At 39.6% G+C, this 24231-nt stretch overlaps 1 protein-coding gene across 1 annotated transcript in view; it reads right to left on the bottom strand.

Moving 5' to 3' along the window:
- TARBP1 (tRNA guanosine 2 -O-methyltransferase TARBP1) overlaps positions 1–24231 on the bottom strand; it is a 61879-nt gene that overhangs the window by 14280 nt on the left and 23368 nt on the right. The window contains exons 11-20 of the mRNA XM_019941547.3: positions 19828–19927; positions 18715–18887; positions 10317–10426; positions 7683–7844; positions 5327–5514; positions 4636–4897; positions 4344–4532; positions 2789–2970; positions 2541–2612; positions 576–696 (exon numbers count right to left, since the gene is read on the bottom strand). Of these exons, the coding sequence (XP_019797106.2) occupies positions 576–696; positions 2541–2612; positions 2789–2970; positions 4344–4532; positions 4636–4897; positions 5327–5514; positions 7683–7844; positions 10317–10426; positions 18715–18887; positions 19828–19927 (1559 nt within the window). The remainder of the gene's footprint in view (positions 1–575; positions 697–2540; positions 2613–2788; positions 2971–4343; positions 4533–4635; positions 4898–5326; positions 5515–7682; positions 7845–10316; positions 10427–18714; positions 18888–19827; positions 19928–24231) is intronic.

Here is a 24231-nt window from a genome sequence, read left to right as displayed (position 1 = left end):
GCCTGACCAGGGATCGAACCCATGCCCCCCCCCCCCCCCCCCCCCCCCGCATTGGAAGCGTGGAGTCTTAACCACTGGGCCACCAGGAAGTCTAAACGTATCTGCTTTTAAAATTAGAAAAGGAACCATACAAATTTACGTAGTAAAAAAAGTACCTGAAAATATACTTCTCCTTCCTTGTGCCCAGTTAAGGGGGAGACATGGGGTTACAGGGGTGGACTTTGCACTAAAAGTTTTTTTAAGTTTATCGTATTTTAGTAAATAGTGACAGATCTGAAGAATATATATTAGCAAGGGAATACAATGCCCCTTGATGGCGTTAAGTTTGGAATAATGGAATCTGCAATTTGATATAAACACCACTGAGACGGGGGCACCTCAGTAAACGGACAGTGCCGTCACCAGACACAAGGCAACGGCAGCACAGAGTCCTCCTACGTTAGCAGCGCTCTCCCCGGCTTTCACGGCCTGTGCTGTCTAACTTCAGCCAACTGGCGGGTTTACTTCTGGTACGTCACTGCGAGTGCTTGAACTGCTAAGTCAAGATACTTTAAGGTAAAATAAAGCGTATTTACTTTTTCTAATAGCTTGATTGCAAGATCTTCCATAAACAACTTATGAGACATATTTGAGTCATCTAATAAACACAGGAATTTGACAGCACAAATTCTCACGTAATGGTCCTCTCTTTTAGTACTAAAAAATATAAAATGATAGTTATGTTAATACATTTTCAAAATTAAAAAATACATTAGATATTAATTTCAAAATATCAAAACCTTCCAAAGTTTTCTAAAATTAAGGAGCTTCATATTTAATGACAATGCATTTTATTATTATGTTTTTACATCTTTATTGGAGTATAACTGCTTTACAGTGGTGTGTTAGTTTCTGCTTTATAACAAAGTGAATCAGTTATACATATACATATGTTCCCATATCCCCTCCCTCTTGCGTCTCCCTCCCAACCTCCCTATCCCACCCCTCTAGGTGGTCACAAAGAACCCAGCTGATCTCCCTGTGCTATGCGGCTGCTTCCCACTAGCTATCTATTTTACGTTTGGTAGTGTATATGTGTCTATGCCACTCTCTCGCTTTGTCCCAGCTCACCCTTCCCCCTCCCCTGACAATGCATTTTAAATCAGGATAGACAGTGGACGGTAACGAATACATCAACAGGAGATCCTGTACACAAAGTCTGAATGAGCACAAATTCACCCAGACTTCTGGAAAAACAAGGCACACGCTACTGATACTGGGTCAATAATACCTTATCTGTGGACAAAACAGATCACAGCTCATGACACTGTTCCTGGAAGAGGACCACAGACACCTCCTGCTCAGGGGCAAGAACACACACCAACACCTCGATGCTGTCGTCACCGTGCACTCTAAGTGCACGTCTCTAAGCGAAGGGCAAACTCAGAGAGCACTCACTGTATGTGCTGAGCATCCCAGCATTTTCAGTATCCAAATGGGGAAAAATAAATTCACTGAAATTGTTCATTATTTCCAGGTTCATTAAAATGACTATAATGTGAATAAATGTCATTTTAATTTAACAATATCTGTCTAGTAGAAATCAAAATATTCTGGAAACGTCAACTAAATAAATGTCACTTATTGTTATACTATAACCAGCCAAGAAAACAAAAAATTAAAATAATTAACAAGGAAAAATGTATATATTTAATGAAGAGTGGCAGATTTAAAACATAGCTATGACTCTTCGAATAATAAACTTTGTGGTAACTGTACACAACTGTCATTTGTTGTCCTAAACTCTAAAATCAAAGTGAATCATGACAACACAATTTATTATCTTCTTCATAAACACTTATGCACAAAGTTTTGAAAATTATGTGAGAAAATAAAAACTTTTAAAAAAGCTCCAAAAAAATTATTTCAGCGGTTAGATAAGAATAGGCTTATCCCAGACATCAAAACTTTAGGGCTTATTCCAACAGTAATTTTATTTTTGCGTGAGCATAGTGACTTGTTAAATAGTGGATTTTAGCCAAAAAAAAAAAAAACTATGTGCACTGATGATCACCCCTCCACCCAAATAAAGAAGAGGGATAGGGATTGCATATTCCCCACAGTTATGTCCTTATTTATGCTGGAGTTGGCACTAAATTTTTTTTTTTTTTTTGGTGGTACGCAGGCCTCTCACTGCTGTGGCCTCTCCCGTTGCGGAGCACAGGCTCCGGACGCGCAGGCTCAGCGGCCATGGCTCACGGGCCCAGCCGCTCCGCGGCATGTGGGATCCTCCCGGACCGTGGCATGAACCCGTGTCCCCTGCATCGGCAGGCGGACTCTCAACCACTGCGCCACCAGGGAAGCCCCACACTAAAGTTTTTTAAAGTTTATCATATTTCAGTAAATAGTGACAGATCTGAAGAAAATATATTAGCAAGGCAATATAATTTCTAACACAATTTGGAAGGCTCATGCAATATCTTATACAGAATGTTTCTCATATGATGTTATGTTTTGAATGCCGCATTTATATCAAGATATGGAGGACCCACCATACTTACTTTTCAATAACTGTGTTCGCTGCACACTCATGCCCAAGATTTTCTATGAAGGTCTGTACATCCTGAATAAGTCTTTCCATAAAACACATGTGACAAAGAACAACAAGTTTTAGAAGAAAAAAATTAAAGTCCCAAATTAAAAATTAATCAATATTCTTCTAACTGAAAGCCTTAAAATAAAGATACAATTCTACCCAAATAGACACTTAATATAAGTTACGTGAGGCTGAAATAATGGCATCTTTTACCTTTGATCACGCCGAAACACCGTTCCAAATATACACGCCTCAAGGACAAGTTCGCTGTAATTTTTAGCAGTAGATAAAGACACATTTGAAGCAGAAACGATCCAAGATTTGCAGCAATAACTGATCAATATATTGAAGACTCCAGTTTTTATAGCAGACATTTCAATTATCCTGTACATAATCTGGAATGAAATACAATAGTTCCTTTATCCTTTGACCAATTAAGTTTTTTCAAAAAAGAGAAAAAAAAATTCATGTTGCTAAAAACTGTTACTTGAATGCCTTCAAATGATAGTTTCAACATAACCATAAATAGAGTCTAAAAAATTAAAAACTCTTCCCTGTTTGCACGATGCGAACCAATCACAGAATGCTAAGTTTTCATTTCTTAATACTAAAAATAAATAAAATTTTACTGATACCGATATTCACCCGGAACTATCCCAGAGGAACAACTGCCCACAGTGATAGGGAATGAAAGGGAGGAAAAACGCCTCACCCTTGACATTTTCAGTTTTCTTTGCACTTGCCAGGGGCCTCCCTTTCCTCAACACAAAAGAGGCCCCCCTCTCTCAGTGTGTACCGCGGGTCAGGAAAGGACGCAGAGACGGCAGGGTAATAAATGGATTTATTTTCCATCTTCCCCTTTGGATAAGGAGTGTATGTGAATCTGAGGCATGATGTAATTCCATCACCTTATGTTCCCTACTACGTCTCAGTGACTGTAAACACAAATGCCTCCAGAAACCAGAAAGACCTTTGGATAGGTTATATCCAGAGAAATATTTCCTTGAACAAGAAAAGCAACCGCACAGAGGCACTGACAAATGGCACGTGACGTTTGCCCTCAGGGTCCAGGAGAAATCAAGCCACGGTCTGGACTGGAGCAACAGAAAGGGTGTGCCCCACCTGGACGGGCCAGGGACCAGTGACCGCCGGGACACTGCTGTCACGTAGGAATGACCAGCGTTACCAGATCATACAATTTTCTAAGAGAAGAGGAAATACAGATTTTCATGCAAAGTTCCCAATCCTTAAAAGCTGGCAACTAATTCAAAAGATTTTAATTTGATTATATGAACCAAATATGTTTGTAAGGCAGGTGTGGTTCATGGGCTACCGCTGTGCACCTGCTTCTTTACATCTAGCAGATTTTGTTCTTACTCATGACACTGAAGAAGGTTCAAAATATTGACTGACTGAATAAATAAATAACAACGAATCTAATGTGTAATTACAAATATAACTCTCTTCTTCTTCATGTGCTACAGGTCACACAAATTAAAATGAAAACAAAAAGTTCCCTCTTTCTTCTAAAATCATCAGATTCACAGAAATAAAGCAGAACGGTGCTTGCCAGGGGCTGGAAGGTGGGGTGGGGAAAGGGGAGATGCTTAATGGGGACAGAGCTTCAGTTCCACAAGATGAAAAAGTTCTGGGGGTCTTTCACAATTATGTAAATATAGTTAACACTACTGAACAGTACACTTAAAAATGGTTAAGATGCCACATCTTATGTTACACGTTTTTTAATCCCAATTTTAAAAAAAGTTACCTCTTTGATTTTGAAATATGCCTGGCCCTTGATTTTGGCAGCAATGGTAAGAACTTTGGGATCAAAAACAAACTGAACAAAAGCTTTTAAGTTAGACCAGAATATCAGCTGAGTGTTGCTTAAAGAAGCTATGATTTTCCAAGCCATGTCAAAAGACACTATGCAGAGAGATTCAGAGGAGGTCAGAAGCTGGTAGGGAAAAAAAAAAAAGAAATACATAATTATCACCATTTCAGAAACGGATGGTCTGTTCTTATGGTTATTCTTTAATTCCGGTCTCACTGTATCTTACCTTGGGAACCAAAATTTTCATGCAGTGGAACACAGGTAAAACTTGATCAGAAGGAAGAATTGTGAGGGCTTCTAGTGCCGACTGCAAAGTCCTTATTGGCATTTGAACAGCAGGTAGAATGGGTTCCAGAATTTCGTCCTCTGAGGCTGGTATAAGGGTGTGATATTTTTTCAACAAGAAAGAGAGGCAGACCCACTGATCGTGAATATATTGTGCAACTATCTTCCCCCATCCTTGGGAAGATGATGACTCTTCAAAAAAACTGAGACAAAAAATAAAGTCACTACCCCATCCTTCTTGGAGTCTGTCTCAATCTCTTTTGCGTGTGGTAGTACACTACCCTTACAAGGGGAGAAATTAAACAGTCATTATTAAATATCCTGTCTACCAATAAACAAGGAAACAACACAAACCTCAATTTCCTAACTACACTGAAAGTAGGTACTTGCACTCACTTTAAATGATTCACTGAAAACTAAATGCAGAAAAGTTAATGGGTTTCCAGTAACAGGGATGAATAATTTGATGATATGTTATCCTGAATGAAGCCTCATCTCGAAGCTTCCATGACCCTCTACGTAAGGTTGAGCAGTCACTAATTATCTCAATGACTCAAACAAAAATGGATTTTTAAACACGAGCAAAAAAGATGCCTTTCACGTATATGCTTCTCTCCAAGGGGTGAACACACCTGCTGTCCTCCTCTGCGTGGGGCTTCTGCAGCGTCTGATTGAGCTGGAGAGAGGAGAGGAACCTTTCCGTGGCTCCCGCATCCCGAGAGTCCAGCTGTAGCTCTGGCTTCTGGTCAATGGCCTCACACACCATGGCCAAGGCAGCCATACTAACGACTCTCTGAATCTGTCTACCCAGTGTCGGTTCCTGGGGAGCAAATGGGACAATCTTTTATTGAACGTAAGCAAATCCTAACCAATAAGGACCTGAGCTCCCAGTCTATGGGAATCTCACGCCCTCCTTCCCCTCTTTGTGCCTGCTACTGAATATCAGAGGAAATAAAAGGAAATCCAATGTACGTCACTCTTTACCATTTCTGTACAGACTGGTGGCAAACAAAGTGGCAATAAAAATTCAGCGATTCAGACTACAAGACAACTTGGACACAAAGTTCCTATGGGTGAGTCTTATTTCAGCTGTTTGGCTAAAGTAGACTTAAAAAAAAAAAAAGACTCCTGGCGTATCTATAAACACCTCCTTCAGTCGGCTGCACGCTGCTTCTGACGACACAGCACAGCAGTTAAGGGCTGGACTCGAACCACGTGGCCTGGGTCTGGACCCTGGCTCTGCACTTACCACCAGCTGACTGTGGACACACTACACCCTGGTTTACTCGTCTGTAAGATGGGGACAGTAACAGAATCTACTTCACAGGATTATTGTGAAGGTTAAACAAATCGGTTATTTCACGTAAAGCACTTGGAACTCTACAGGGAGCAGCAGAAAGGAGGAAACCAAGACAGCCTGGCTTTGTTCTTACAGAGAGAAAGTCAATAATCTCAACCAAGGAGCCAGGAGTGCAGGTAAGGACCTAGATAGGGAAAATACTTCCCTGAGAGACCAAAGCAGTTCTCCCAAATACCGCCCACCAGTAACATCTCTCCAGAAAGGAACCTTCTACTACTGATTTCATACCTTCCCTCACCACCACCACAGAAAATCAAGTATCTCTGCAGATGAATGTTACTTAGCAACACTGCCAATACAGGAAATAAAATTCAGGGCTACTTTTGAGCCAATACGTTCCCTATTAACCTTAAAGGAATTCAGTGAATTAGTAAAGAGAGTAAGCCAGTCTTTAAAAATCACTGTGGTATGGTTCACAATTCTGGTCTACATTCAAAACTCACAGTGTCTTTTTGTAACGCTAATCCGCTAATATGCGGTAGACAGGATGCTGAAATATTCATCAGTTCTCCTTATAATTTTCTTTTAATACGGTTCTCGAAAACTACTTTAAAAATCAGATTATTAAAGCAATCAAGTAGCTATTTTAATTAGCAGCCCAGACTAGACTAGGATTCAGCTCAAGTTTTTAAAACCCTTACCGTGTGTGTTAAGGGAAAACAGCGAACATTTACTGAGGACTCTCTATGTGCCAGGTGCTGTTCTAAAGGTTCACCATGCATGAGCTTGCTTTAATTCTCACATCAACCTTATAACCCTTATTTCGCAGGTGCAGTAAATGAAGCACAGAGAGGTTAAGTAAGTTCCCCAAGGTCACACAGCCAGTAAAGATAAAGCCAGGATTCAGAACCAGGAAGTCTAACTCCAAAGCCTGTGCTCATAACCACTATGCCTTATTATATCATGTTTCAGAAATGCCTCTAGGTACTGAAATCTAGTGGAGAAGACATATATACATAAATTATTCCAAAAACAAGTAAGATGGAAAAAAACACAAAAATGGAGGCATAAAGAGCAACAGGTAAATGAAGAAAAGAATGAGACACTGATCAAATTTCATTTAAGAGAAAATGTAACTTGAGCTGGGACGAAAAGGATGCACCAGATACTGACAAGTGTATGTTGAGGGGAGGGCGTTCTCAGTGGAAGGACGAGACACGATGAAAGCCCAGATGAGGCAGGATATGGCATGTGCTGTGATCTGTGAAGCTCCCTATGGTGGCCTAGCGTGACTGCAGCATAGGGGGCTCTGTGGAAAGGAAGGGGAGATGCTGTGAACTGGGCTAGAAAATGAGGTAGAAATCCAAGCATGGAGGCTCTGGACACTGGACTGGTGAATTTGGACACATCAAAATGTCCCTTACTGGTACCCAGGCAAAAGACCTAGTGAATATCCACTATCTGTATCTAAACGATTTTACGATTGCAGTCACCACACCTTTATTATGTACCTAATATTACGACAGGAATCCCAATCTTCATCAAATATGATGAACGAGGGATATTGTTTTCAAAATTAAATTTCAGCAGATGCTTTTTATGTATCAAAATATTGTCCAACAGTCAAATATGTATTCTGTGTATGCCTTACTCAACATAATTACAAGCCTTGAAGCAAAGAGGATTACCTGTCCACGGTCCATCTCTTGAAGATGCCGAATGGATGCGTTCTTCAAAGGAGAAATAACTCTCCAAATAGGGTTGCCTCTTTTCCATCCAACCTTCAAGTGGAGATTTATAAGTTCAGTTAATACCATCAGGTACAAATGGCAACGTTCCAGATCTGAAACCTAAGAGAAACAATAAAACACTTAACAAGCAAGGTTCATGATTTTCACAAAGCTATGAGAGTTTAGGCAGGAAATAAATTAGTTTATCTAAAAGTACTGAAAGACGACACTGATGAGAGGAGAAGTCATCTCTTCCAGGAAGCCTTCCATCAACTCCCCAGGCAGAGCTAAGCACGTCCTCCTCTGTGCTTAGACGGTGACTCTGCAATCAGCGCGACTTACTCGGCTGGCTCCCCACCTTGATTATGAGACCCTGGAAGGCAGAAACTATGTTCTACCAATTCTTGCATCCCAGGCTAACACATCATAAATAATCACAGTAACAAGTATAGCAACTGCCACTGCCACTTCCTTTGCTTCAGGCAGTTGTAATACTCCATTCTCACGAGGAATGGTCACTGTCCCACTTTCCGAAGTTCAGAGAGGTTAAACAACTTACCCGGCATATCAGAGCTAGTAAGCTGGATGGGGGGCAGGGAAGGGGACAGAATTAAAGGCAGGGCTTCTCGACTCACAGACACAGGCAGACTGGGTTCGGTCCAGCTCTGTCATCACCAGCTGTGACCTACTGCAAGAGACCTAACCTCTTTGGGCCTCAGATTCCTTACCCGTAAAATGGGGAGGGTAGTATCTCTCCGTCACAGGGTTTTTGTTGGAAGAATTAAGAGAGAAAGCATTCTGAAGGAACTGGCCCTGAGTGGCAGCCTTGCTTATTATCGCTGTGCCAATCCCTCTATCCTCAGGCTTCCGTGGCACACAGGAAGCACAGAATTCATTCAGTGTAGCAGTTTTTACCGAGCAACGCTTAGATGCCAGGCGCTTTGCCGAGCTCTAGGATACAACGCAGAGAGAAGGAAACAACGCCAGGGCTTGGTGCCAAGACTGAACACAGGGGGTGAGAGTGAGGGATAAAGCTGCCAGGATTCCCAAGTTTTAGGCTTGAAGAAACCGGCTGGATCATGTACATCCACTGAGAAGGGAACCTGGGGCGGGGGAAGGCGGATAACCTCCTGCAGGAACGATAAGGAGTTCAGTTTTAAACAGCGTATATGGGGGAAATTCAACCTGAGTTGTCAAACAGCAACTCGCTGAATGGGCGTTCACCTCAGAAGGTCAGTCTGAGGTAGAAAGCAATGTGACGGGCCCTGGCATAACTAAAGCTGGGGATGCCGGTGAGGTCACCTAGACGGGAGAGAATGAGAAAAGGAGGGGCCCGGGCCAACCTGAGAAACTCTGACTTCCAAGGCTACGCCGCAGAGAATGGACATTCGTGGGAGTAACGGCCAGAGGGAGGGGAAACAGCAGGAGGATGATGTCATAAACGCCAGCGTCTCAAGGCGGAGGCGTCAACAGTGTCCACTGGGGCTGAGGGGGTCAAGAGAAACGTGGTCTGAAAAGCATCGCCAGGTGCAGGACAAAGGAGCCACTTCTACTCACAGGAGCTGAGGGGTCTGTTTACAGACCAGCTCACAAAGGGAAGGAAACAGGGCACCAGAAGGAACGCGGAACTGAGCGGGTCCTTGTTAGATGAGGGACCCTTACCCCTTACTTTACCCTGTTAATCAGCCTCTCTCTTTCCTCACGGAAAGAATCCAGGAGGAAAGGAGAGGTGAGAAATACAAGAAAGAGAGAGGCTGACCAACAGGGTAAAGTCGCTGAGCAAATGGGAGGGGATGAGGTCCAGACCACCTTCCTCTCCTGTCAGGGAGGGAAGGCAGGGAGGATGGATTCAGGGGTGGGTGAGGCAGACACCGGGCAGTCTGAAGCGGGGGCGACGCCGGCCGAGGCTGCTGTTTCCTCTGTGAAGTGAGGGGGACGGTTCATCTCTCCCTGATTCATGGCCCCGTGCGGGCAGCTTGAAATCAACCACAGGAACGAATAAACACTACAAATCAGGGCTTTTCCCCCAAGAGCCAGTTGTTAGATACTGACCGTCACACTGCTGAGGGGAAGGAAAATGGGGGAAGAGATTTTTATTAAACTCTAATAAGCTACCAAACAAATGTGCTTAATTGGGAATTCTAATACCTAATGTATGAAAGAGTGGATTTTTCAAAATAATTTTAAACTATTATATAATGAGTTTACTTTAAAAAATCTTTCCATCTGAAGGATAAAATCACATTAACCTTTCCCTTTTTTTTTTTTTTTTTTTTTTTCGGTACGCGGGCCTCTCACCGCCCAGCCTCTCCCGTTGCGGAGCACAGGCTCCGGACGTGCAGGGCCCAGCCGCTCTGCGGCGTGTGGGATCTTCCCGGACCAGGGCACGAGCCTGCGTCCCCTGCATCGGCAGGCGGACTCTCAACCACTGCGCCACCAGGGAAGCCCGAAAGCTTATATCTTTTTCTGCTCCCAAAGGCCGCTTTTTGAGAAACTATCACGTTAATTTTCAACTTAATACAGTGCCTGCCAGTCAGTACTCACTCAAAATATTGATGAAAAGACTGAAAAGTTACTCCCATACATACATACCCTACTTAGTTCCTTCATAGTAAGTCTTCTGAGAATAAATTCCGAAACACTCTCCGTGGTAGACATGACAAAGTTCTGAAGGAGAGGAAACACCTCGTCTGTATGCGCAACTAAAAGGAGAGAAATAAGTTTATTTGGTACAAAGTACACCCGGCGGTCTAGTAAAAGCTCACCTATGTTAAGCATAGACATGAATCACTTACCAAAAATGAATTCTAACAATAGAATAGTCATTGATACCATGGGGACCTCTACAATTAATCTTAAAAATCGTTTAGGCGTTTTAGTTCTGGATAAGATGCAACAAAGACACACTGTCCTCTCTCGCTGAATTCAGCTACAAAACCTGGAGGGAATACTCAAAACAGCTGTTTGAAGACTCTGAAAGGCACAAAGCAGCAGATGGATTCAGAAAGAAGTAACCCTGAACAGCGGTGAGTTTGCGCCTGTCCTCCTACACACTGGACCCAGGTGGCAGAGCAGTCAAGAAAGCGGGCAGCAGACTGGGCGCCCACCTTCTGGTCAGGGAATGAAAAAGGAGAATCTCAGAGAACCGGACGGTGAGCGCTTAGGAGAGTCCAGAGAGGGAGGCGCTCAGGAAAATGGCCCCGGCAAGTGCTGGGCTCACCCCTGAACTGCTAGGCCTGGATGTGATACTATTCAGCACGTCGAAGACTTTCAGAACGGAGCTAACAGACAACTGGACAGGTCCCAGCCTGACCATCAGATGGAACACATGGGGCACAGGTCAAGATAGCATTGCAAAGGACATGAAAACAAAACTGTGGAACCAGCACCCACAAAAGCCGGAACTTCAGGAATTGAGGCCTAAACCAAGCCAGGCTGACTGTCTGCTACACAAAAATATCAACACTGTCTCAGGATCTGACCAAGATCCAGGGTCTCACAACACAATATTCAAAATATCTAGGATACAATCGAAAATAACTGGGTATATGAAGCGTGAGCTATTCCCTATCTCACATGGGAAAAGAATCTACGAATGAAAACACCAAGATGATGGTGATTTAAGAATAACCTGACCAAGACTTTAAAGCAGCTATTAAAAAATGCTTCAACAATCAATCAACACACACTCTTGAAACAAATGGAAAACCAGAAAGTCTCAAGAAAGCAAGAGAAGATATACACAAAAACCAAACAGAGATTTTTATCACTGAACGTACAATAACTGAAAATTTAAAAACTCAACTGGATGGGTTTAATAGAAAGGAGAGGCAAGAGAAAAGAATCAGTGGGCTTGAAAACAAATCAATAAAATATGCAATCAGACACGGTATAGCCAAACTGCTGACAACCGAAAATGAAGAAACAATCTTGAAAGCACAGAGAAACAACTTATTACCTGGGGGGAAAAACAATGTGAAGGACTACAGAGTTCTACTGAGAAACCATGGAGGCCAGAAGCAAATGGAACACTTTTAAATTGCTGAAAGGAAAGACCCATCAGACCAGAATTTTATATCCAACAAAAATATTACTCAGAAGGCAAAATCAAGACATTCTCAGAGGAAGGGAAACCATGAGAATTCATTGCCAAGAAACTTGCTACAAAAGCAATATTAAAAGACATTTTTCGAACAAACGGTATACAACGCCACAGGAAAACATGGAACGGCAGGGATGAAAGAGCAAAAGAAACTGTGAATATCTTAGTAAATACAACAGACTCTTCTCTTGAGTCTTTAAAATGTGTTTGATGGTTGACAGCAAAAAACACAACATTGTCCAGTAGGATTTTCAACAAGAGTAAATGTAAGATATCTGTAATAAATGGGGGGGAGGAGGTTAAGGGACCCATAAGGTAGTAACATTTCTATGTTAATTTTAAGTGGCAAAATATTAATTCTAAGCTGACTGTAAAAAGTATGTACATTATAATCCCTAGAGTAAGAGATTAGTCCATAATTATAGTGGGGTTCAACCATCCTAAAATCACAAAGAATACAAACCTGAAAAACACCACGAAGCTCTTGAATACAACTGACATTTATAGAACACTCCCCCCAACGACAGCAGAACACACACTCTTTTCAAGTGTACATGGAATAGTCACCAAAATAAACCATACCTAGATCATTAAAGAAACCTTAACAATTTTTTAAAAGTTGAAATTGTACAAAGTATGCTCTTTTGACTAGAACAGAATTAAATTAAAAAGCAATAACAGAGGGCTTCCCTGGTGGCGCAGTGGTTGAGAGTCCACCTGCCGATGCAGGGGACGCGGGTTCGTGCCCCGGTCTGGGAAGATCCCACATGCTGTGGAGCGGCTGGGCCCGTGAGCCATGGTCGCTGAGCCTGCGCTCCGCAACGGGAGAGGCCACAACAGTGAGAGGCCCGCGTACCGCCAAAAAAAAAAGAAAAAGCAATAACAGAAAGACAACAGAAAAATCTCCAAATACATTTGCAAATAATTCACGGGTAAAAGAGAAAAGTCTCCAAAAAAATATATTCTTAACTGAAAATACAATATACCAAAATTTGTGGGATGCAGTTACAACAAAACTTAAGAAAATCTAAATGTCATTTTAAAAAAGAAGACAGATCTAAAATCAGTGACCTAAGCTTCCACCTAAATGTCAATAACAAGGCAAAATAAACCAAAAGTAAGCACAGACGTAAACATAAAAACCCAGAAATCAATGAAATTGAAAAGAGAAAAATCAACAGAGAAAATTCAATGAAACCAAAAGTTCGTTCCTTGAAAAGGTCAATCAAATTGATAAACCACTAGCCAGTCTTAGAGAGACAGAGAGAGAGCACTGCCACTATCAGGAGTTACAAAGGAATTATATCAGACCCCAGATCCTGCAGGCATTTAAAGCATAAGGGAGCACTACGCACAACTCTACAAATACAACTGTCCTCATTCACAAATGACACCACTGTCTACCAAAAAGTCCCAAGGACCTATTGAAAAAACTGCTACAACTAATAAGTGCTTCAGCAAGGTTACAGGATACAAGGTCAACACACAAAAATCAATCACATTTCTGTATACTAGCAATGCACAATTGAAAGCCAAAACATTTTAAAATATATCATTTACAATAATCTTCCTCCCAAAGATATAAATCTAACAAAACCTGCACAGGATCTATATGCTGAGAGCTAAAAAACTCTGATGAAAGAAATAAAAGACAGCCTAAATAAATCAAGAGACGTACCATATTCATGAATTAGAAGCCTCAATATAATAAAGCAAGCAATCCTAAAAAAACTGATCTGCAGACTTAATGCAATTCCAACCAATTCCAGCAGGATTTTTTTTTTTTTGGTAAATGCAAACAAACTGATTATAAAGTTTATATTGAAAGGCAAAGGAGCTAGAATAGCTAGAAATATTTTTGACAAAGAAGAATAAATTTGAAAGAATCACAATATCTATTTAGGGACTTACTGTAAATCTACAGTAACCAAAACAGTACAGTATTGGCAAAGGGCTAAAAATACAGATCAAAAGAATCCAGAAACAGATCCACATAAATACGGTCAATAAATTATGGAGCTATAAATCACATATCTTACAATTCACCCATTAAAGGTGTATAATTTAATCCTCTAGTACAGACACTCCCATTTACCACTGCAACAAAAAGAAAATACCTAGGAATAAACCTATCTAAGGAGACAAAAGATCTGTATGCAGAAAACTATAAGACACTGATGAAAAAAATTAAAGATGACACAAACAGATGGAGAGATATACCATGTTCTTGGATTGGAAGAATCAACATAGTGAAAATGACTATACCATCCAAAGCAATCTACAGATTCAACGCAATCCCTATCAAAACACCAATGGAATTTTTCACAGAACTCGAACAAAAAAACTGCACAATTTGTATGGAAATACAAAAGACCTTGAATAGCCAAAGCAATCTTGAGAAAGAAAAACGGAGCTGGAGGAATCAGGATCCCAGACTTCAGACTATACTACAAAGCTACAGTAATCAAGACAGTATGGTACTGGCACAAAAAACAGAAATAGAGATCAATGGAACAGGTCAGAAAGCCCAGAGATACACCCATGCACATATGGTCACCTTATCTTTGATAAAGGAGGCAAGAGTATACAATGGAGAAAAGACAGCCTCTTCCAGCTGGGAAAACTGGACAGCTACATGTAAAAGAATGAAATTAGAACACTTCCTAACACCATACACAAAAATAAACTCAAAATGGATTAAAGACCTAAATGTAAGGCCAGACACTATAAAACTCTTAGAGGAAAACATAGGCAGAACACTCTACGACATAAATCACAGCAAGACCCTTTTTGACCCACCTCCTAGAGAAATGGAAATAAAAACAAAAATCAACAAATGGGACCTAACGAAACTTCAAAGCTTTTGCACAGCAAAGGAAACCATAAACAAGACCAAAAGACAACCCTCAGAATGGGAGAAAATATTTTCAAATGAAGCAACTGACAAAGGATTAATCTCCAAAATATACAAGCAACTCGTGCAGTTCAATATCAAAAAAACAACAACCTAATCCAAAAATGAGCAGAAGAACTAAATAGACATTTCTCCAAAGAAGATATACAGATTGCCAACAAACACATGAAAAGATGCTCAACATCACTAATCATTAGAGAAATGCAAATCAAAACTACAATAAGGTATCACCTCACACCGGTCAGAATGGCCATCATCAAAAAATCTACAAACAATAAATGCTGGAGAGGATATGGAGAAAAGGGAACCCTCTGCACTGTCGGTGGGAATGTAAATTGATACAGCCTCTATGGAGAACAGTATGCAGGTTCCTTAAAAATTAAAAATAGAACTACCATATGACCCAGCAATCCCACTACTGGGCATATATCCTGAGAAAACGATAATTCAAAAAGAGTCATGTACTACAATGTTCACTGCAGCACTATTTACAATAGCCAGGACATGGAAGTGTCCATTGACAGATGAATGGCTAAAGAAGATGTGGCCCATATATACGATGGAATATTACTCAGCCATGAAAAGAAATGAAATTGAGTTATTTGTAGTGAGGTGGATGGACCTAGAGTCTGTCATAGAGAGCGAAGTAAGTCAGAAAGAGAAAACCAAATACTGTATGCTAACACATATAGGTGGAATCTAAAAGAAAAAAAGGTCCTGATGAACCTAGGGGCAGGATAGGAATAAAGATGGAGACGTAGAGAATGGACTTGAGGACACGGGGAGGGGGAAGGGTAAGCCGGGACAAAGTGAGAGAGTAACATTGACATATATACACTACCAAATGTAAAACAGATAGCTAGTGGGAAGCAGCCGCATAGCACAGGGAGATCTGCTCAGTGCTTTGCTACCACCTAGGGGGTGGGATAAGGAGGGTCAGAGGAAGAAGCAAGAGGGAGGGAATATGGGGATATACATACAGCTGATTCACTCTGTTATACAGCAGAAACTAACACAACACCGTAAAGCAATTATAGTGCAGTAAAGATGCTAAAGAAAAAAAAATGGTTAACGTGTAAATTTTGTTATGTATATTTTACCACAATTTTTAAAAAATAAAAGCTACCTCAGGAAGAAAAGTTCAAAGAGACACAAAAGATCAAGGCCAGAAAACAAAAGCAACTCAGGAAAAAAGTGACAGCAACAAGGATTACAGGTGGATACTGTATGTGGATATATGCACATATATTGGGTTGGCCAAAAGTTCATTTGGGTTTTTCCATAAGATGGTATGGCAAAAACGGAACGAAATTTTTGGCCAACCCAGTATATTCTATGTAGATATTGTGACACATTCAGCAAGTAGTTAGGACAGAAGAAGTGTGATTAGGCCAGTTACTTTGACCATATAATCCAAAGCAACAAAGGGAGAGTTATAGTGTAACTGTAAGTACGTTTCCTCAAATATTAAAACAAACACTGTACAGTTATTCTGAATTAAAAAAAAATAACCACTGGAACATCATTTATTTAGAGCTTTAAGCTGACAGAAGCAGCAGAGACCATTTAACCAAAGTTATGAATTAGGCTTTAGTTTATTTTGAACATTTTAGGACATCTTTGGGGGAGTTTTAAGGAAAATGGGTTTTCCCACATAAGCCATTATTGCTCATAAGTAGGTGAAAATGTATTTGCATTTCCCAGGAGTATGTTTTAATTTTACACATCTTCCCTTCTGTAGCAGACCCAGGCTCAGCCCAGTATCCTTGTATATACTATATAAATAGCTGTAAATACAATGTAAATAGTTGCTGGAGCACGGCAAATTCAAGTTTCGCTTTTTGGAACTTTCTGGAATCTTTCCCCTGAATATTTTCAGCCCATGGTTGGTTGAATTCATAAATACAGACAGCTGACTGTACCTAGTTATTTCTGACTTTACCATTATGTGCTCATTGACCCTTGTACTAGTAGTTAATCCTAGATTATTTACTCATTTATAAAATGGAAAAACTCTTTTCCTCTTCCCCCATCAAAGAAATCCTTTCAGGATTTAGATCTATTTAAAGTTAGTTAAATAGATCTAAATTAGCAGACGTAAGCTATTATATACAGAATGGATAAACAACAAGGTCCTACTGTATAGCACAGAGAACTATATTCAATATCCTATGATAAACCATAATGGAAAAGAATATTAACAAAAGGTAAATAAATATATGTATAACTGAATCACTTTACTGTACAGCAGAAATTAACACAACAGTGGGAACAGCTATACTTCAATTAAAAAACATTAAGTTAATTAAGCTTATTATGGTTTACCAATTATCTGGAAGTCAATTACTATCAAAATTACACACTGATTTCTTTGGCTCTTACTTGTAGTATAATGAGAGATGCAGGACCATCATTGGGAACTTACATTCTGCAGATGAGAACATAAAACGTGTACAAAACTGCTTAGAAAAACAATTTTCCATTATCTTAAAAGCTGGATATGCACATACTCTTAAGAACTGGTCACTTTGGCCCCAGGGGCACGCATGTGCCCTGGAGAGACACAGGCCTAGAAGAGACACGTAGACAAGTGTTCAAGGCAGCACTGTACACAATAGTAGTAGACGAAATGCAATCCAGTGTCCAGCAACAGAAGAACGCATAACTGTGGTGTCATCACACAACGGAAGGTAACACAACGGGGAAAATGCGCAAGTGTAAGAAAGGACACGCATGGATGATTCTTAGAAACCTGCTAAGTGAAGAAGTTACAGAAGGCTTCTTACAGTAAAGTAACGTTTCTATAAAGCTCAAAAGCAGGAAAATGAGACAATACATTGCTGAGGAGCATCGATGTATGTGGTAAAACCATTTTTTAAGTGCATGGAAGTGATACAGATAAAAGTCAAAATAAGGAGGCAAAAGGCAAGGATTGAGGAGTCATAGGTAAATTCCTTCTTAGCAACAAATGCCGTGGTGGTGCGTTCGTGGGTGTTTATTCAATTATTTTGCATCATAATTACATATAACCATCACACGTTCTTGTGTGTATCAAATATAACAATTTTCCAAAAGGTACCCGTAACCCAGTCCTGCACTTGAAGGCACTGAGTCTAGTGCTTTCAACAGTCAAGACATGTCAAATGAACCCAAATTTATGCCCTTAAAGGAGTTAAAAGTCTTATAAAAAGTTACTGTTACGTGTACAGCATTCGGTTCTGCTACCATTACCAAAAATACCAGAACTTGGAAACAAGCTTTAATATTTCACAAGCCTATATTAAAACCTAAACTTTCATATTATCCTCAGGTTTAACCTAATACCAATGCTTCTCTAGGATACTCTTTTCTAAATAGAAAATTTCTAAAATTCCAAATGAAACTGGTCAGAAAGATTGGGAATCAAGGCTTACCCATCGATATTCTCATATCTGATGTCCATGGGTTTTCAACTACTGTTTTACATAAATCTTAGTTTAAGGAACGAAGAAAGTGCTCAATGCTTCCATCTACCACCACTGTACTTCCTGGATGAAGTATTTTCTACTTAGAGGTGCTGAGGGATGAACATATTTCAAAACAAATAATTATAAAATTATTGCTATTCTCATGCTTTACTTTCTGCAACATCCAGCAGCACAGTGGCAATTAGGAATGGATCTTGGCTTAAAACGTATGAACTAGGGATCATTTTCAGTAGTCTGGAAATCAATGAGAGCCCATTGGGGAAAAAAAAAAAAAGCAAAAGCAAATGAAATCACATTCTAAAATCAACAGTGAGCAACAAATGTAAACATGAAAATGTCAGCTCGGTGAGGGCAGTCTGCTACTTTGCCTCTGCATCCCCAGCACCAGCAGGAGCTACTCAGTAAATATCTGGTGAATGCACGAAGTTAAAAGGTCAGGAATTTCCTCTCATTCTGAGTACCAACGATATATCCAGCAAAACACCAACAGAAACCAATGATCCTCACCATCTTGGGTACCGGAACCTTTCAACAAGCAAGTGTGCAGTAACTTCAACAGCAACTGCAGGCATCTGTCAGTTTTCAGCAAGGGCATGTAGGCATTTGTACCAAACTTCACAAGGGCATCCAGGAGAGGATCTAAGAATATCCTTAATACATTCTGTGTCCTCCGCTTTTCACTAGACATTAAAAGACACGCCCAAATCAAGCATTTCAAAAGCATAAAGAAACTGTTTTCCATCTACAGTCGTGGAACTGGTTAGCTAATGCTTCCATTGGACAGAATTACTATTAGGGATGATCCAAACACCTAGAACCTGTTAGGATGGACCTTTCTGTGTGTGCTTTTTCAGTGAGTTCAGCGAGTCACTGGAGAAGAAAGCACAGGGAGCAACACAACTCTGTGCTCGACTCGGGGCACAGTATGAATGAAATCCTATATCCAATTTACTGGCAAATTAAAATGCTGAGACCTCGCTTCCATATTTCAAAAAAACCAAAAAACAAAACAAATCCATTCCAGCCAAGGAAATGAGACATGTTAACGAAAATATATATAAAGCACTAAAGATTTGTGAAAAACTGTTATCACTAACTTTAGTACTAAAACTTTGTCTAGAAAAGAGATCTGACGTTAATCAATAATCAAATTAATTGCATTATCATGCAAATACGTACACTACCTAATGAAGCTGCTTACTGCAACAATTATAATCTGGTGACACGTTTCTCACGTTTCTCAAAATACAAATGAGATTGTTTTATCTTTATTACCTTTTAAAAAAATAACACATTTTACAAAAGGGTAAAATCCAGTAAATGTCTTTACCTAATCTTATGCTAGGACCTTACAACCCATTCTTCTAATATTCTTATACAAGACCTGTGATTCGTGTATACAGGTTTTTTTTTTTTTGACCTTCTCTAGTTTAAACCTCTAATCCTATGAACTTATTGTTAATTTTAAACATTTTTAAAGTATACTGCCAATGTTCTAGTTCCTTCCTTGAATACACTGTGATCAATTCCATACCCATCATTGAAAAGTCTGAATATGTACCATAAATCTGATTAGCCTTTTTTAAAGAAAGTTTTCTTTTCAAGTTTAGAAACACTTACCTATACTGACTCTTCATTCCTTCCACATCTATGGCCAGCAAGACCATCACAGCAACAAGCTTGGCTTCAAGCCAATCAGGCATACAGCAGTCTTCTCCTCCTTAAATAACAATAGTTAAGGTTTGCAAAGCATTATCAAAATCCTTCCAGGATGATGTTTCAAAAATAACACAGCTAAATGATTATGTTTTATCCATATTAGAGAAACACAGCTGAGAAGAAATACAGTAGAACACCCCACAGCGTGGCTCACTGTTACATACTTAACTGTGAACACAAAGACATCTCTGCATGCGGACTACGTGCCATGCACTGGCCTCAGTGCTGCAGACACAATGGTTCCTGTCCTCACGATACTTACAGTGCAGGAGAAAAGAGCACTCATCAAAGAATATGCAGAGAAATGTAAAATGATAACTGTAGTGAGTGCTCTAAATGGTGCAAGTAGAGTGTATACTGGGAAGTAAGACAAAGTCACTCTGAAGCAATGACAGTTGAGCTGGGTATAAAAAGCTGGGAAAGAATGAGGTAGGTGAAGGGAGACATGACCTTTCCAGGCGGAAGGAAGTACATGTCAAGGGCCTCCAGCAGGGGAGAGCACACCATAGTCCAGGAAAGGGCTGAGGTAAACAATAGGAGGGAGCACTAAAGATGAGGTTACAGGACCAGGCGGGAGAGACCAGGGACTTCGTAGGCATGTAACGGGTTTCTGTCTTCATCCCAAAGGCAAGAGGAAGACACTAAAGGTCAACGTGAATGTGTATAAAGAAGTGGAGGAGACATCTGTTAGATCAAAGTTTGTATTTTAAAAAGATTTCTCTAGGTACAATGTGGAAAAGAGATTTTAGAGGAAGCAAGAGTAGATGCAAGGTGACCGGTTAAGAGGCAATTCTGGCATCTCAGTTGAGAGGTGAGAGTTCCCTGAAATGGAACCAGAAAGGGGATGGACTGGATACAGACACAAAGGCTTTGCTTCTTAGAACTGTGTTCAAACCCCAGTCCTACTGTTTGTTAGCTGTGGGAGTCTGGGACAGACGAATGTTCTCTCCGAAAGCTTAGGTCATCTTCTATGAAATCAAACTAAATAAACCTATGACTTTCCTTGGGTTTATTATAAAAGTTAAATAATATATGCAGAGTTCCTAGAACAACTTTTGGAAGACAGAACTTGGTTAAGTGATAAAATTATTTTCCTATCACTGAAAGCCAGTTAAAGTAAAATAAATCATAGATAGAACATTTCATTTTCATTCTATTGTAAGATAATACTCTTCATCTCAACTCCCAAGAAAAATTAGTTAAGGGATCTAGTTTTCCAGCCCAGCGGTTCAGATACTTAAAACATATTTTTAAATATTCTAATAAATTTGGGGAGTAATTTAATATATTTTGATACAAATTAGAATAGTACAGAAGACAGACAATACCAAAAACATACTTGTATGGAGGGCAACTTAGTTTAAAAATGCAACAAAAGGATAAACTTTATTCTTTAAAATGTTATAAATATCATTTAGTTATCAGTAAGAAATCTGTATTTTTTAGAAAATCTAAAAGTTGGTGCTCTCCAAAATAGGTTAAGTTTATAGGTGTTTATAAAAGTGAATTATTGAAACTTGTTCTCTGAAACATTTTTACTCACATTAGCTTCATATCCCACATTTACATATAAAAACTCATTAATGAAGACTAAAATGAAATCAAATACCAATTCAGTATTCAGTTGCCTATAATTTCTAGCAATCACATAATCAGATATTTTTTGACCTTGTAGGAGGCAGGGGTCAGGTAGGGGTGCTATTTGAGAATGAAATGTTTCCAATCACAATGCCACTTTTTGAAGTCCTAAACAATTTTTCACTTTGGATACTGAAAGGGAAGGTTATAAATCAGAAGTTTAGTGGATTTTTAATGATTTCTGATTTCAAGGAGAGCCACAGGGCCAGGCTGGTAACATTAGAGTGCCTGACCCAGTGGAGGACACTCCTGCAGAGATTTCTGCCAAGTCCTCTACCACCACACTAGGGAAATCCAGGCTACGGAACAGTGGGTCGCAAACCTCAGCATGTATTAGAGGTCCCCCAGAGGGTGAGCCCTACACGCAGAGTTTCTGATTCAGCAGGTGTGGGATAGAGTTTGAGAATTCACATTTCTAAAATGTTTCCAGGTGATGCTGCCTGTCTGGAAATCCTTCTCGGAGAACGACTGGCAGAGAATCCTTTATACACTCTCCCCCCTTTATCTCTCTGAGGCTAGAAAAGTGAAAGTAAGCAACAATGGTCTTAAAGAAACAAAAGGTCACTGGCTATCTTCAATCACCTTAATTTACCCCTAAATTATCACTCAAATCTTGCTACTACGAATTCTAAAAACTGAGTGTAATTCTAGAAAATGCAAAGTAATCTATAGTGTCAGAAAGCATACCAGGGTTGGTCTGGGGATGGAGAGGGACAGGTAGAAGTGGGAGACAGGGATTATAATACAAAGAGGTGTGAAAACATTTCGGGGGTGGGGGGTGATGGATGTGTTCATTATCTTGTTATCCTGATGGTTTCGTGAGCATACACAGAGGTCAAACCCATTACACTGCATAGTTTAAATATGTGCAGTTTAATGTATGCCAATCATACCTCAATAAAGCTGTTTCTAAAATTTGTTACACAGCTGCAGTATACTACTTTGGGATTATTACGTATCTTCAGCTTGGTTACATTTTAAGTAGGCACATCATTTAACTACAAAATCTTTACTCAAAATATCCTTTCTGATGGACTCTCTAATTTAAGTATAAATTTCTTCAAATATATTTCACTTTTTGGTTGATCTTAACATTTCCAAGTTTTGACAAGCTTTTACTGCTGCTTCCAAACTATATCTCACTTTCTCTATTTCAGAAAGCCTTCTCTGAAAGCTCTCCAACATTCCTGCTTGTTGATGATGCTGGTTTTGTGTGGTTTTAGTTGTTGTTGCTTTGTTTTGCTATATATCACATATATGGTATGGTACATATATATCTACCTAACATGTATCCATCCTTATCTCTTAACCATTCCTACCTGGGGTCCATGCTATAGACAGAAACAGATGGATGCCTACCTACTTTCAGTTCCCTGGATGCAAGTTCATCCAAGCCTTGCAGGATACACCTTCTCCCTTTCCACCTTAATTTCTATTCACTCGTTAGCTGTCACCTCATCTGGTGACCTCTCCTGACCCCCACAGGTCTACCTGTTCTGGATCAGTATTGCTCACCCGGGTTCCCCATCCCAGTGCTAATGGCTTTCAGGGCATTGCGCTAAGATTATCTGCTTACTTATCAACTCCCTTGCTAGACCATGCTCTCTCTGAGGGTGGGAGACATACCTTTTATCTCTGTAACTCCAGTGTCTGGCACTTAGAACTAACATTTGATATATGGTTGCTGAATAATTAGTGTAAAATCTATCTGTACTGACCATGTCAAACCCAAAGAAAAAAGCTACTTCAGGTGTAGAATCTGATTAAAAACATTTGCGCTAATGAGTCTTTATATAAAAACAAATTTGAATGTTATATGTATTTTATGCTCAAAAACTCATTAAATAATGTTTGCTTTGGAATTTATTACCTTGTTCTGAAAACTGGCCAGTAATTGATAACTAAACTAAAATTTTATAAAGGCACTTAGCCAAGGGCATTAAGAGTCAAAAATATCACACACACACACACACACACACACACACACACCTCCTTTGCACTTGAGATCAATTTTTTAAAAACTTAAAATAGCATATTATATAAATAGTATATTTTAAGTTCTAGAAATGTTAAGGAAGAAACTCTAAAAATCTTATTTTATCCAATTTTGAATTATTTAATCAGACTTTATGCTGTTATGCACTGAATTATAAGACAAGTTCTATAGATACTTCAGGGAGTTGAATCTATGTTTACTCTAGTAGGGACTAAAATTTATTTACTTTTTTAGGCCTTAGAAAAGGATCTCACAAGTAACAGTACAGAAAATTTACTAGACAACAGAGAGAATAAAACATAAAAGAGAAATGTTCTAAGAAGAACAAACAGATAAACTCATGTATTTTGGAAGGATAATTATCTAATCATTTAAGACCTATTCCATGATCAGATTAGAGAAATCGGGAGATGAAAATGACTTGGTCTGAGACAAAGCTAGGAAATTTAAGACACGTTAAATTCAAAGGTGCGATTTACCCCAATTATCACTAATGACTTTTAATGATGAGGAAGCATCAGAAAGCAGTCTTAACACATTTCCCTAAAGAGGAAGCAAAATTGATCTTTGCTAAGTATCTGGTAAAAAGAAGAAACTAACAAACATAATTTTTCTCTAAAATTACTTTTCATAATCAGTTCACACTAAATGTAATGCTTTGAAAACAAACA

The sequence above is a fragment of the Tursiops truncatus genome, chromosome 16 (genome assembly GCF_011762595.2).
Source record: "Tursiops truncatus isolate mTurTru1 chromosome 16, mTurTru1.mat.Y, whole genome shotgun sequence".
In the NCBI taxonomy this organism is placed as follows: domain Eukaryota; kingdom Metazoa; phylum Chordata; class Mammalia; order Artiodactyla; family Delphinidae; genus Tursiops; species Tursiops truncatus.
The sequence above is the reverse complement of the archived record's forward strand: the minus strand, read 5'-3'. Positions and strand labels throughout refer to the sequence as shown.